At 41.6% G+C, this 15,029-nt stretch overlaps 1 protein-coding gene across 1 annotated transcript; it reads left to right on the plus strand.

Moving 5' to 3' along the window:
* Window positions 1–2,508: 2,508 nt before the first annotated feature.
* On the plus strand, window positions 2,509–10,877 carry LOC311117999 (sterile alpha motif domain-containing protein 9-like; the record flags this gene model as incomplete). Its single annotated transcript, XM_084192880.1, has 5 exons — window positions 2,509–2,768; window positions 3,922–4,023; window positions 4,769–4,840; window positions 5,047–5,101; window positions 5,315–10,877. The coding sequence occupies 5 exons, from the start codon at window positions 2,509–2,511 to the stop codon at window positions 10,220–10,222; spliced, it is 5,397 nt and encodes a 1,798-aa protein (XP_084049006.1). The 3' UTR covers window positions 10,223–10,877.
* Window positions 10,878–15,029: the final 4,152 nt, after the last annotated feature.

Consider the following 15,029-nt stretch of genomic DNA (forward strand, 5'->3'; position numbering starts at 1 on the left):
TGTCAACTGTTAACATGTAGATGTACACTATTGTTTTCCAGAGTCCTACAGTTCATTGTGTCCTACAGGATCCATATTATGTTCTTTGACTCATGATCAGGTATTATACATTGTGGTTGTTGAAGATTATGGGTGTTCAACACAGGAGGTTGGTTTCACCTTAATTGGGGAGAACAGGCTCGTGGTAATGACTGGAGCGGAATTCGTGGAATGGTATCAAATACATCAGACATGGTTTCCAGGTATTTGATGCCATTCCATTTGCTCCGTTCCGGCCATTTATTATGAGCTGCCCCTCAACAGCCTCCACTGGTGTTCAAGGATAGACGACAGCCACAAAGAGAATGTAATGAAGATGGCAGGTCAGGGCAGGAACACGGGCATTGAGCCAGCACAAAACTGGTCCACTGGCTCCCAGACTCTCTGCCTTCATAACAAATGCAAGACAGTGGAGCCTAGAGTTGAAGACGGGTAGAAAACACAAACAACCCCACAAAGAAGAACGCTCCCCAAACCAGTTTTTCATTCTTGTTTTATCAACAAGAGGTTTTTCATTCTACTTTCTACCGTATTTTAATCCAAGACACAAATATCTGAAATATATATCCAAAGCCACCTCCCACACACCCTAACTCCGCCCTTTGGTTTCCTTTTATATAGGTAGGTCTAAAGTCTGATCTGTTGTCAGCCGCCACACCTGTTCAGACGCAGGCTAAGGATCTACTAGCTGTGAGCTACTAAATAGACCATATTACTCATGTATTACTAACGTCAGGGGTTAAAGGATATATTCGGCACCTTCTAAGTGCGGCCCGGAATACGTGAAGAATTGGTGTTTCGTTGTCAAGAATACAGCGGGGAAAGGATTACTGATATATTTGTGGCTGCACAGGATCCAAGAGCACAGCTTTCAAACTGTGCAGATATGAGTTAAGAAAGTAAAGTTAGGACTCTTAACGGTAAGGTTATGTTTAAAGTCTTGGACATATTCTGTTATTATCTAAATAAATATATTGTAAACTGCTGTTATTAGCCTACTTATTACTAATGAATGTAGCCACATTACGTGTAGCTAGTTATAACAATAATCATACAGATTATTCTCATGCAATAACTGAGATTCTGAATGCATAAATCAGACATAATCCATGGGTGATAAAGTTTCAAGTATACTCAATAGCATACTGAAATCAAATCCCTCCAGAGAGAAAATCTTAGTTGACGTAGCAAGTCTACTGTACTTCCTTGGTATATTGTTTATCTCTGGAATGCAGAAAGACACGTTTTAATTCAGTCTCCATGTTTGTTGAAGGGATAGGCAATGAATAGGTTTGTTTGCTTCTCATAGTAATGTTTCGGAAGTAAGCCATAGTCAAATACCATAAAACTGTTCAAATCACAAGCAAGTTAATGTGAGAAGCTGATATCCCAGGTTAGTTTTACTGTCAAATGAAACATACTGCGTGTGCAACCACTGCTGAGTCATCGAGGAGAGGTGTCTGATCTGCTATCCCTGTTGCTGGACCATAGGAGAGAGTAACCAGATTACCTTTATCCACTTTGGCTATTGTTTCAACTGTAGCTTTCTACTGCATGGGAACTGTAAGGGTTGGTGTGAGGTGTGACCCAGGTGCAGTGCAGGATAGACAGTAGGCAGTAGGCAGAGATGGTGAAACAAGGATCTTTACTGGTGGTCCCAAAACCAGGATACAAAACAACGGACTATTCACGAAAACAAATGTCACATATGTCTCCAAAAAACAGGCTGACAGCAAACAATACGAAATACTAACTGACTGGAAAAACACAATGACACAGGGAGAACACTTCTCGAGTACCTGTAACTCCGTCACATGATCCGACACTGATACGTACTGCTTGACATCAAGGAACTAGCAGAGAAAACTGAGCAAGGGAACACAGGGAAGTGAGGGCATAAATACACAAGTGAATCAGATAGACACAGGTGACACCAATAGGCAGATAATTAGTCCCGACTATGAGTGAGGAGGTGCCTATGGTTGTCGGAGGATGACACCTAGTGTGTCGCTCCGGAACTGCGACCCACTCCTGTAACAGGGAACACAATATGATATACCTTTTCTACAAACAACATAACTACAATGTTTGGGAAACATAATACATTTTCAACAAGAGTATCCCAAGTGGCTTATTTGCAGAGGAATGGTATGGGAATCATATGGGAATGTGTGTTTAATAGACCTGTTTCGCTATGATTTGGATGTATATTGCTTCCTCTTGTTTCAATGATGCCCTTCAGCTGAGAGTTTCAGAAAGAGTATGAGGTTAGAGAGAGATGCAAGGTTTTGATACATGGCTAAATAACATTTTAGTCATTTAGCAGATGCTCTTATCCAGAGCAATTTACAGTTAGTGCATTCATCTTATTAAGACAGCTAGGTGAGACAATCACAGTGAAAGTAAATACATTTTTCCTCTCACCCCTCTTGCCTTTGTCAGGGACCTGAATGCTGGTGTCAAGACAGGATGAGTGACAACACTGCATTGCCTGAGGGTGCAGAGAGCGGGAAGAAAGAACATGTCCGCCAGTGGCTACATAGTAGTCCCACTGTCCCACAGGAGTATAATGAGGACGTTGCAGGGACAAGTCTTCTCTGCCCTGGTGAACAGGACATGGTGGCCCGGGAGGAGAGAGCAGAGTCACCTGGCTGCCTGTCAATGAAGAGTGATCACTCAATGGGTCAGCCAATCAACTTCCAACGAGGACGTGGCACAAGAGACAAAAGGTTTGGGCCTGTATTCACAGTCTCAGAGTAGGAGTGCTGGTCTAGGATCAGTTTCACCTTTTAGATCATAATTAATAATATTATAAAGGACAGAGGGGAACTGATCCTTGATCAGCACTCCTACTCTGAGACACTTCAGGCCTTTTAACACTGCAATGTTCTTAGCCCCGGGCTAAGACTGACCCTGGGCTAGCTTATCCTGTGTTCACACAAACATTTGTTAATCCTGGGCTGAAATATCCTAGGGACAGTGGGGAGAAGACGCTAGCCTGCCTGCATAGCAACCATTTTTGTTAGCCATAGCAACCAATGTTTTCGCACTGATTAAAATATTTCATTTTTTGTAACGTTGTTGTCCTCAGATGGAAGGATGAAATAGCATAAATGTACTTATTAAAATAGTGTGCATAACTCAACACAGGCAGCACAAGCATATGCAAATTAGGTGAAAATCCAGCTATTGTGATTGGACAGTGAAAAATGAGATGCGTTTTTCTTGAACCCCTGTTTGACACCGGCTATTTTGGCACCGTGTTTCTGGGGCTAAACCCAAAAAAGTTGGTGCTAACCCTGCTCCGGAGCAGGACCAGCTAGCCCTGGGCTAAGGATGGTGCTAACCCTGCTCCGGAGCAGGACCAGCTAGCCCTGGGCTAAGGATGGTGCTAACCCTGCTCCGGAGCAGGACCAGCTAGCCCTGGGCTAAGGATGGTGCTAACCCTGCTCCGGAGCAGGACCAGCTAGCCCTGGGCTAAGGATGGTGCTAACCCTGCTCCGGAGCAGGACCAGCTAGCCCTGGGCTAAGGATGGTGCTAACCCTGCTCCGGAGCAGGACCAGCTAGCCCTGGGCTAAGGATGGTGCTAACCCTGCTCCGGAGCAGGACCAGCTAGCCCTGGGCTAAGGATGGTGCTAACCCTGCTCCGGAGCAGGACCAGCTAGCCCTGGGCTAAAGATGGTGCTAGAATGTGCAAGTGTGAACATTCGCATAGCCCCAGGCTAAAATCTCCATAAGCCCAGGGATAAGGAGACTCTTAGACCCGGGCTAAGGTGCAATGAGAACAGGCCTTTTGAATATGGGTCCCGATTTCCAACTGACATTTTGCAGTCATTACAAGCTATGTTATGGGGTTAGGGCACTGACTGTATTTTTCACAGGGAGGGAGCAGAGTCACCTACACCCAGCTGTGTGTCAATGAGGAGTGACCGCTCAATGGATCCACCGATAAACTACAAGAGAGAGTTTATTCCCAATCCCAGGTAATTTATGATTTTCATAATGAGGACGTTGCAATGTGTCAGGCAATCGACTTCCACAAGGTCACGGCGCAAGAAACAAAAGGTCTGGGCCCGTTTTCACAGTAGGAATACTGACTAGCATCATTTACATTTTAGTCATTTAGCGGACGCTCTTATCCAGAGCGACTTACATTATCTTTTTATTTTTCATTCTGGCCCCCCGTGGGAATAGAACCCACAACCCTGGCGTTGCAAACGCCATGCTCTACATCCCTGCAGGCCATTCCCTCCCCTACCCTGGGCCAATTGTGCGCCGCCCCATGGGTCTCCCGGTTGTGGCTGGCTACGACAGAGCCTGGATTCGAACCAGGATCTCTAGTGGTACAGCTAGCACTGCGATGCAGTGCCTTAGACCACTGCGCCACTCGGGAGACATTTTGCATATTCTCTGATGACGGTAGACTGACCGAAAGCTCAGCCACAGTTAAATAAATGAATTTGCATCTGACTGGGAATGTGCAGAGACCTTTTCCTGTTTCTCCACTTTAGCATTTTGACTCCAGCACCTTCACTAAATCGGTTTGGGTGTGCGGAAGATTTGGCCTATTATCTACAAGATCATAATGAATGGACAGGTGGGGACCTGATCCTAGATCAGCACTCCTACTCTGAGAAGCTTTGAATGTGTGATTGCAAAATCTTGCAAGCGATTGTACATCATGAGGATAGGATTGATTAAAAACACATCTCCATGTATTTTTCACAGGGAGGGAGCAGACTCACCTACACCCAGCTATCTGTCAATGACGAGTGACCAGTCAATGGATCCATCTCTAAGGTAATTTATGATTTTTATTTGATCTAACAGTCGGTCATGTGGGAAATCATTACTATAAAAAATAAACAAAAAGAAAATACACAATACCATGCATGTACGTATAAAAACAACATTTGAGGTTATCCAAAACAGCTAATTGGTTTAATTTCAAATGAATGTGTTTCAACCTAATGTATTTCCACCTAATGTATTTCCATCTAATGTAGGATGAAGATTTCAGACATAACACAACTATCCATTGGTGGAGTGCATGCAACAATGGTATGTTGGCAAGATTTGAGCTGAAATTGTATGTATTCATTGTAAATGTATATTCAGTGGATTGTTGTTTGTTCTTAATAATAAACAAAAGGCATTGGTGATTTGGCAAATAACAAATATTAACTACATGTGCAGGTACAGTAACTGTTAATTGGTTTTCAAAAAAATACTACTGCATTTGTTGATGATCATTTTTATTTATTTGGTTCTCAGCCTACAGAACATCAAGGTATGAACAGAGCCAGCGACCTCAGAGAATTCCCACAGAGAATCGAAGACTGGACTAAGGAGCATGTGAAAGAGTGGCTAATTAGTAGCCTCAAACTCCCTGAGGTCGCAACAAAACTTTATGAACAGGATGTGTCAGGAGCTAGCCTGGTTTGCATTGAGAAACAGGACTTGACTTATTTAGGTGTTAAGTTTGGGCCTGCGATTCAAATCATAAAAAATGTAGAGCTACTGAGAAACTACTTGGAGAGTGTAGGGAGAAGCATGAGATCCCATGAGAGTGACTCCTTCAGAAGACAGGAAATATTTAGAGCCATACCAGAAGCTAGGATAGGGTCAAATGAGGAAACTACGGATTCTGACAGTGTGAAATCGGAGTCGGTGGCTCCAAGTCTAAGCTCTTCATGGACATCAGTGGAAGAACTGAGACGTTCAGATTCAGATGTTGCATCCCCCATTCAGCTGCCAATGGGAGGGTCGGAATCCATTCCAGCTTATGGAAATATGGAGGACAATCCGAGAAAAGGTGAGACTTCCATCTCATCATTTGAAACAGCTCTGAATCTGGAGAAGAGAATATGTCCCCCACGTCCCTTCGACAAAAACGACCCATCGTTCACATACATACAAAATGATACCCTCCCGCCTGAAGCCGGTCCAAGCAATCTCATTGACCCGGTACATGAGTACAAGATCCTGCCAAGCACAGAGGAAGCCAGTGAGAAAGATATTCTTGACAAGTTCAGCAAGGAAGTGTTTTGTTTTTCCGCAGCCTGCATGAACTCTCGCACCAATGGGACCATTCATTTTGGGGTGACAGGCGGGCCCGGACACATGCATGGACAGGTGATTGGGCAAAAACTGCCATCATTCAATATGTATACAGACAAGTTTGACTTTCGTCTCAAGGAACACTTTGGAGTAAACACAAACATCGCAAGAGCATGCATCAGGCCTCCAAAATTCTTTCAGGTTCAACATCTAGATGGCACGACTTCAGACAAGTGGGTGATAGAAGTTGATGTTGTCCCAAGTTATTCACAGACTCAAGAGAAGCTTTTCTATACCTCAATAATATCTGAACATAGTGGAGAAGAACACAAAACTGAATGTCTATTTCTTCGACAAGGCCCAAAGAGTATCAACGTTCTTGCAGACAATAATCCCAGAAGTCTTCAGGAGAAGATGAGTGGTTTGACAGAGGAAGTCAAATGTTGGTCATCAGCACGCAAGTCAAACGAGGAGAGCAACTGTCAGCAGCCCAACCAAAACCACCAAGGTCAGAGGCTAAAACAATTGATAACGCATGGGAGAGACACACTTGAAAACTCATTGCAAGTTATAGTTGTCACAAACAAGTGCCACCCCAGTCAACTTGAGCATTTGGGTTTTTTGAAAGAGATGAAGTTGTTTGCAGTGCTCGAGTTTGACCCAGAATCTGACATGAACGGGACATGCTGTTTCTACAGAACAGATCGCATAGCTAATCTTCACTACCCTCGAATGTACAATACCAATGACAGTGTCTCCACTGTTATCGGAAAGCTGAACTTGTTTAAACAGACAAGCTGGATCTTTTGTAATGGTAGAGCCAATGAGGACAGTGAAGCAGACAGACCTTTCACTACCAGTGATTGGCTGAAGAAACGTGCCGGAGAAATCAGCGATATGGTTTCATTTCTCTGCGATCCAGATGTCTTGACGAAAGACAGATTACTTGTGGTGTTCATGCTTCACTCAGGAGTCACTGACATCTCAAGCCCTATACTCGAGGCCTTTTGTGCGATCTATCGCACTCTTGAGGGTGAGGATAATATGCTCTGCATATGCAAAGATTCAAATGTGTTCAGTCAATGGAGAGACATGATAAACACTCGCTGCAAAGTGGATATCACCAGTAAATGTATCTACGAACTGAGTCTGAATGAAATTGACTGCACCATCAGGAAAATCAAAGAACCCCAGACACGGTCCTCTAGGAGATATCTGCCATCTTCTGGCTCCAGTTCGGTCCTCCTGACACAAAAAGACGAAGAGCTGATGACCGTACTTGATATCCTGAGTGAAAATGAATGTGAGAACACTGAAATTGAAACCAAGGACACTTTTGAGGAATTCAAGACCAACACGGAGGAGGACTTTTATAGAGGCGGACAGGTGACTTGGTGGAACTTCTACTTGTCCGAGAGGCCAGGTTGTCTGCCATTCATCAAACGTGACAAGTATGAGGATCTTCACAACCTGATCACACCTACAGAGGGGTACACATCGCCATGTGTAATAATCAACCTCTTCCATCATCCAGGTTGTGGTGGAACAACACTGGCCATGCACGTGTTGTGGAATTTGAGACGTAAATTCAGATGTGCCTTTCTGAAAAACACCATAGCACAGAACAGTGAGATCGCAGTCCAAGTCGCACACCTGCTGACCTGTGGCAAAGAGAAGCAGTCGAGTTTTACTCCTGTTCTACTCTTGGTGGACAACTGGGAGGACGTTGAAGACCTACAGAGATGCATACTAAGTGCAGCCAATGAGAAGAAGAAACCTGAGACTCTGATGGTGATCATACTGAACTGTGAGAGATCACAAATTCCTGCAGAGAGTTCCAGAAACAGCCGACTTGATAACGTGTTCATTGTCAACAAACTCTCCACCAAAGAGCAGAGCTTCTTTGAGGTGAAACTGAAAGAGCTCAAAGGTCACCATGAAAAACCTGAAACGTTCTACGCCTTCATGATCATGACAAACAATTTCAGTGAGAAGTACATCAAGAATCTGGTGTGCAACACCCTGAAAGACCTTGACACCTCCAGAAAAGAAGGACAGCTATTTTCACTCTTAGCGTTGCTAAATACGTATGTGAACGGCTCCTACATGTCCCTGTCCCTGTGTGAGGAGTTTGTGGGGATTAGGAATGCCCTGTGGGGAAAGGAGACACTTGAGGACAAAATGAACCCATACTCCACGCTTCTGATCCGCTTCAACATTGAAGAGCATGGCACTTATCAGGCAGTTAGGTTTCTACACCAAATGATTGCAAGTAATTGCCTCAAAGTCCTTACCGGAAAGCACAAGCTTCAACTGGGGGAAATAACAACCAATCTGTTGCACTGTGACTTGCTGTACAAATCTGGGATGGGTAAGGACATCCTGGTTCAAAACATCCAAAGTATGCTGATCACGCGGCAAAGAAAGGAACTTGGACATGACAAAGATACACTGTTCTCTCCATTGATTGAAGATATACAGACGGATGAGGGAATCAGCCAAATCAAAGAAGTTCTTGTAAGAGCAACAAAGAGATTTGACAAAAACGCAACTGTGCCACAAGCTTTGGCAAGGCATTTCTACCTGAAAGAGAAAGATTATACTTCTGCTCTGCAATGGGCCCAGGATGCACAGCAGAAAAAGTACAATTCTTACATTGCTGACACATTAGGGCAGGTGTACAAAAGCCACCTGAAATATGAAATTGAGCATGCTGAAGAGCTCACACCAGAAGTGTTAGACAAATGCCTCAAATTAGCATTTCAGGCCACCAAAGCATTCAGAGATTCACAGGAACTCGCGAAGAAGGATGAGCCAATGGATTCCCTTGATCTGCCCAACAGAAAGAGGCAACGAACTTACAACACATCTGGGTATGTTGGTGAAATGGAAGTTTCAATTATTATTTTTGATATCATTAAAGATATTCCTTTCTTCAACAAAAGTGACGCACACCAAAGAGACAAAATGCTGCAGTTCCTCAAAAACCACTTGCCAGTGAGTGATTTTCATGAAACAAGCAACAGTACAAATGTTCAATTCATTGCTGTTCTGGCAGACCATGAGAAATTCCTGGTCTCTTTGAAGCCACGGCTGAAGGAGATGTTCAGTTTTTTTGAGAACTACTTCACATACCTGAAGCCGAGGTCAATCGAGAAGGAGACAGCAGAGGACAGAAACAAACGAAAAGTATCAGAGCACTTCAAGAAGTACATGCAGATCTTCTGTTCCTCGGGAGAAGAGAGGGCCTCTGAAAGGGCCAGTAAACCAAAACTGAGTCTCCGTCAGGAGATTGAGGAGCAGCGAAACTATTTGGAGCAAAAGCGAGCAGATTCATTTGCTGGGCTTCTCCAGTGTCTGAATGAGAAGAATGGGTTACAAATGGAATTAATTCTGAAGAAATGGCAGTTCATTGTTCAACATTCTACACGAAAACTCATGGCTGACCGGATCAATTTCATCCTTGCAAACATTGTTCTTCACTGCATTAAGCCAAGCTCAACATTGCTGAAGAGGTACGAGGAGCTGGTCTCCCTTCTCAACGAGGCACTGCAAGAAGAGGGAACCCATTCAAACTGCACAGAGCTATACTACCTCTCAATGTTGCTGATGTGGCCAAGAAAGGACAACTTGCTTGAAAGCACAACAACATTCAAAAACATTGGCACGTACGTCACATCATCAAAAAAATCCTTCCATCGTCGCTTCTCCCACATGTTTCCGGCGAAGAGTTGCATCGCACATTTCTACCTCGGGAACTCAAGAGGACTGAGGAGAATAATTCACAAAGGCAGGCTTGATCAGTTCCTGTGTAAAGAGGGACCCAAAACCTCACACAAGAAGGCCTCATTCAAAGATAGACCCCCAAACCCACATCAACTGTGGCAAAGTGGAGCAATATGGAGGGACCCTGAGATACAAAACCTGTTACTACGGGTCAAAGGGAAAACTGAAAACGGTGACATTTATGTTTACTACGGGGGCAATCTGAAAATCTCAGTGCGTCCAGTATACCTTGGTGGAGTCCGGAGTGGATGCAGCACGGAGGAGGTCTCCTTTTACCTTGGATTCACCATGGAGGGACCCGTAGCCTATGACATAAAGTATGAAAATGACCCGTAAACAGCTTACCATTAGGTAGACTGAGTAAGGGACGCAAGCGTTCGCACTTAGGGAAAGGAAAGGTTTCCATTGAAGTTATATAGGTCTAGAGGGTTTGACTTGGGTGAATGTCTGTGAACCAGGACAGAATCACAGTAAGTAAGATACAAGTGTGCTCTTGTCACTGTGTGAGGAAACGCAACCTCAACCACCTGGGTATAATCAAAGCAGAGAGAACAGGTGTCGGGTGACATGCAGCAATGAATCATTCATGCTTTTAGAGGTGGAACAATGACAATCAATATTGCATAAGAAATGGATTGCACTCTCTCTAAGTCCCTCTAATTTTAACATTTGAAAATACAGTACTATACAGTAGCAGATCAATGAACAAGGATTGTAGGCCTATAAACCATGTGCAACTATTCAATGCTTAATGTTTTTTTTATGATTTTGCATTGTGTTTGTTGAAAGTATCAAATGATTATTATGTTACAAGGCATATCGACTTTCTGCAAGTTATCCTGTTATGTAGCTTCTTCAGTTGTTTGTCTAAATGCATTCAATTGTGCGGTTATATTAAATTATATGCTACAAGAAATTAAATTAAAAGAGACAAGAAATTAGGATAAAACCTATTGTCAATGTTGTTAATTTAATGGAATAAAGATGATTGCATACTATATATATATATATATATATATATATTTGAGAGTATTTTTTCTCTGAATGTTCTGTACAACGATTATGATTATATAAAATATCTTCACCTGCATTTCTTGCACCCTACTGAAAATATTTTAATATTTAAATTTGTGACACTTTTGACCCTGGTATTGTGCCAAATTAATATTATTAACCTACAGTAAAGCACTGTTTGATTATTTTGTTGTTGTGTTTAATTTACCAGAAAATGTTTCATGTGCCACTTTGGCTTTTCTATATCTTACCATTTGCCCATTTTCAGCTGGACAACTATACAAAATGGCCATCCCTGAAATGTGCTGGTCCTAATCATATTTTACAAATACAAACACAACAGGCAGATAGACTATCTTTAATGATTATATTAATTTGCTACAAAAAATAGCTTTTGATTCTACATAATATGTGGTTCTGTTATGTTTTACAGTAGTTGAAATAAAGTTTTTAAGAATAACTGGTCTGACAGCACCCTCTACTGGACCAACACAAAGATAACGACATTGTTAATCACACACTGACAGTGAGGGGCTGATTACACAATACCTAACTATTAACTAATTATTCTTATGATTATTTGTTTAAACAATAGGGTCCCTTAAAGACGTGTGTGAGGTGCTGATGGTGAGAAAGTACACTATTTTTCTCAGTCAACCTGTCCAATACAATAATGGTTGTTGCTAATAATACAGTAAATAAGAATATTCTGTTCAAAACAAGTAGACAACATGTACTGTCTGTTTGCTTGTGTCCTTACTGTATATGTCTGTTGTTCTATCGTTGTTCAACGTAATAAAACTCCAAAACCAATGTCCAGTAGGCGGTAGTATTCCCAAAACTATAGCTACACGGACCTTTATAGCCGCAAGACAGCAAGCAATATGAAGTCAGAAACATTTATTCTGAAGTTAAAGATAGATAGCTAAAAAAGTAGGTTTCTTACCTGATATCTAAACGAAGGCAAACCAACGCATCAAGGTTTGCTATTATGAAGGCATTTCTTTGTCAAACATAGTGAATAGTAAACGTTAGTCTTGGCTTGCTGCAATGGTAGCTTAAAAGCGGATACCATTCTTCTTCATTTTTCAAATTTTATGATTGTCTGAATTTGTGCTAATAAAATAAGGTCCTTAACTCGATCGCAAATGTTTTGACGCGTAAACTAGGGAAGGTATCACGTTCAAGTGATGGCAATTTCAGATTCAGTGTATCTGTCAGGATGGCCGAGCGGTCTAAGGCGCTGCGTTCAGGTCGCAGTCTCCCCTGGAGGCGTGGGTTCGAATCCCACTTCTGACATTGCTTTTTTTTAAATGTAGACGCAATATGCCTTTGTTTGTAACATGTTTATATTGAACAAGAAATGTATGTCAGAAAAGGTTGTTCAGTGTTATGACACTGAAGGTATAGTTCAAATATGTATTTCCTTACCTTGAAAGCAGTCTATGACTATGAAAAATGAGTGACTGCAATACACAATATGGTTTTGTAAACTAACGACTGCATACAATTAGCAACATTAGCAATTTGAGATACATTTCCCACTATGTATGTGTATATATTCCCCCCGTTTAGCAGGCCAGGCACTGACTTTGCAACATGTATAAGTGCCAAGAGAACTCATCAAGCCTGTGTGCCCAATTATTTATATATATACACTAGATGACTGATAGGGGCGCTGTGTTGAAGCCACCGTGCCTCCATCTTGGCACCCCCCACCATTGTAAAAAATATTTTGGAAGCTATAGAAATATATTTATTAATGCCTATTTTGTTTTTGCCACATCTATTATATAACAGACACCTAAATACATACTTTAAAATTAGATTATGTGAGCTAAATATACACAAATTTACAAATATATAAAAACATTTTTCATAAAGTATATATTTTTTAGATTCCTAATGTTACTGTCCCCAACAAAAAAATTAATAAAACTAAAACTTAAATACATGTAGTTTTGTCCTTGAAACATTTAAAGCTGCAACTTTTTGGGCAACACGACCAAATTCATATAGACATATGAGTAATAGATCTGTCATTCTCATTGAACGCAAGTCTAAGAAGTGGTATATCTGTTCTATGTGCACTATTTCTATGCTTCCCATTCTTAAGTATCGTTTTTGCGTCTTCTTACTTTTGGTTTTGTACACCATCTTCAAACAGCTGAAAATACAATACTTTTGGTTATTGAAAATATATTTCACATCGGTTTAGATGGTAAAATGACTCTACACCAGGGGTGTCAAACTCATTTTAGCTCAGGGGCCACATGGAGGAAAATATATTCCCAAGTGGGCAGGACCGGAAAAATCATGGTATATATAACTTAAAAACAACAACTTCAGATTGTTTTCTTTGTTTTAATACGATCAGTGTGTCCAAAATAGTACAAGCAAAACATCACTATTAATCATAAAACAAGTCAAGTTTATTTGAAAATTCTAAAGAAAAAGAACACACAAACACACAATGCCTCAGTGATTAACAGAACTGTTTCACAGATCACAGAACTATATCAGGGTGTCATTTCTCAGGCAGAAATGTAGATAAAAATAATGAAATCCTGTTCCCCAAACAAGTGCAAGAACCACAGAGTCAAGAATAGGTTAAATATACAAATAAAATAAAAACAATTAAAAACAATAGCGCATCAACATAAAAACATATAAACATAAAGCTGGGGCCTGAGGACAGTGTCCAAAAGCACAACATCACTATTAATCATAAAACACCTCAAGTTGTTTGAAAGTTCTGGGGACAAAGAACACACAAACACACAATGCCTCAGTGATTAACAGAACTGTTTCACAGATCACAGAACTATATCAGGGTGTCATTTCTCAGGCAGAAATGTAGATAAAAATAATGAAATCCTGTTCCCCAAACAAGTGCAAGAACCACAGAGTCAAGAATAGGTTAAATATACAAATAAAATAAAAACAATTAAAAACAATAGCACATCAACATAAAAACATATAAACATAAAGCTGGAGCCTGAGGACAGTGTCCAAAAGCACAACATCACTATTAATCATAAAACACCTCAAGTTATTTGAAAGTTCTGAGGACAAAGAACACACAAACACACAATGCCTCAGTGATTCACAGAAGTATATCACAGATCATAGAACTATATCAGGGTGTCATTTCTCAGGCAGAAATGTAGATAAAAATAATGAAATCCTGTTCCCCAAACAAGTGCAAGAACCACAGAGTCAAGAATAGGTTAAATATACAAATAAAATAAAAACAATTAAAAACAATAGCACATCAACATAAAAACATATAAACATAAATCTGAAAGCGTTGCTCAAACTCCCGTAACAGTCCCGTTATTTTATCTTTGAACCGCTTCATGTCTGCCACATGTTGGGTCGCGCACACATTTTTCAGACAGGGGAAGTGAGCTGCATCACCACCGGCAAGTTGCGTCTCCCACAATGACAGCTTCAACTTGAAAGAACGTATGCTGTCATAATACTGCGTGACAACTTTGTTGCGCCCTTGCAGCTGTTTGTTCAAGTTATTCAGGTGCTCTGCACCATCTGTAGCCAGGCTGACAGTGCGGGACCAGTCCACTCCGACCCTGTCCAGCGCGCCGACGAGTGAGGTAAAAATATCAGCTGCTGTCGTTGTATCTGTCATCGGCACCAACTCCACAAACTCCTCGGTGACGGTCAATGTGTCATCAACTCCGCGGATGAAAATGGCCAGTTGTGCAACATCTGTAATGTCCGTGCTTTCATCAATTGCAACCGAAAACGCAATAAATGACTTTACTTTTTGCTTCAACTGGCTGTCCAAATCCACTGAAAGATCGGAAATCCTGTCTGCAACTGTGTTTCTTGTCAGGCTGATATTTGCAAAAGCCTGCCGCTTTTCAGGGCACACAATCTCCGCTGCCTTCATCATGCATGTTTTTACAAATTCACCCTCACTAAATGGTTTTGAAGCCACTGCGATTTCATTAGCAATGAGGTAGCTAGCTTTCACTGCAGCGTCACTGATGTCTCGGCTGTGAGTAAACACAGACTGCTGTTTCTTCAGACCCGCCAACAGTTCATTCACCTTCTCTCATCTCCGCTGTCCTTGAAAGTTGTCATATTTGTCGGCATGAAGACTCAC

Source organism: Coregonus lavaretus (genome assembly GCF_964263955.1).
Source record: "Coregonus lavaretus genome assembly, contig: HAP1_SCAFFOLD_8703, whole genome shotgun sequence".
Classification (NCBI taxonomy): Eukaryota; Metazoa; Chordata; class Actinopteri; order Salmoniformes; family Salmonidae; genus Coregonus; species Coregonus lavaretus.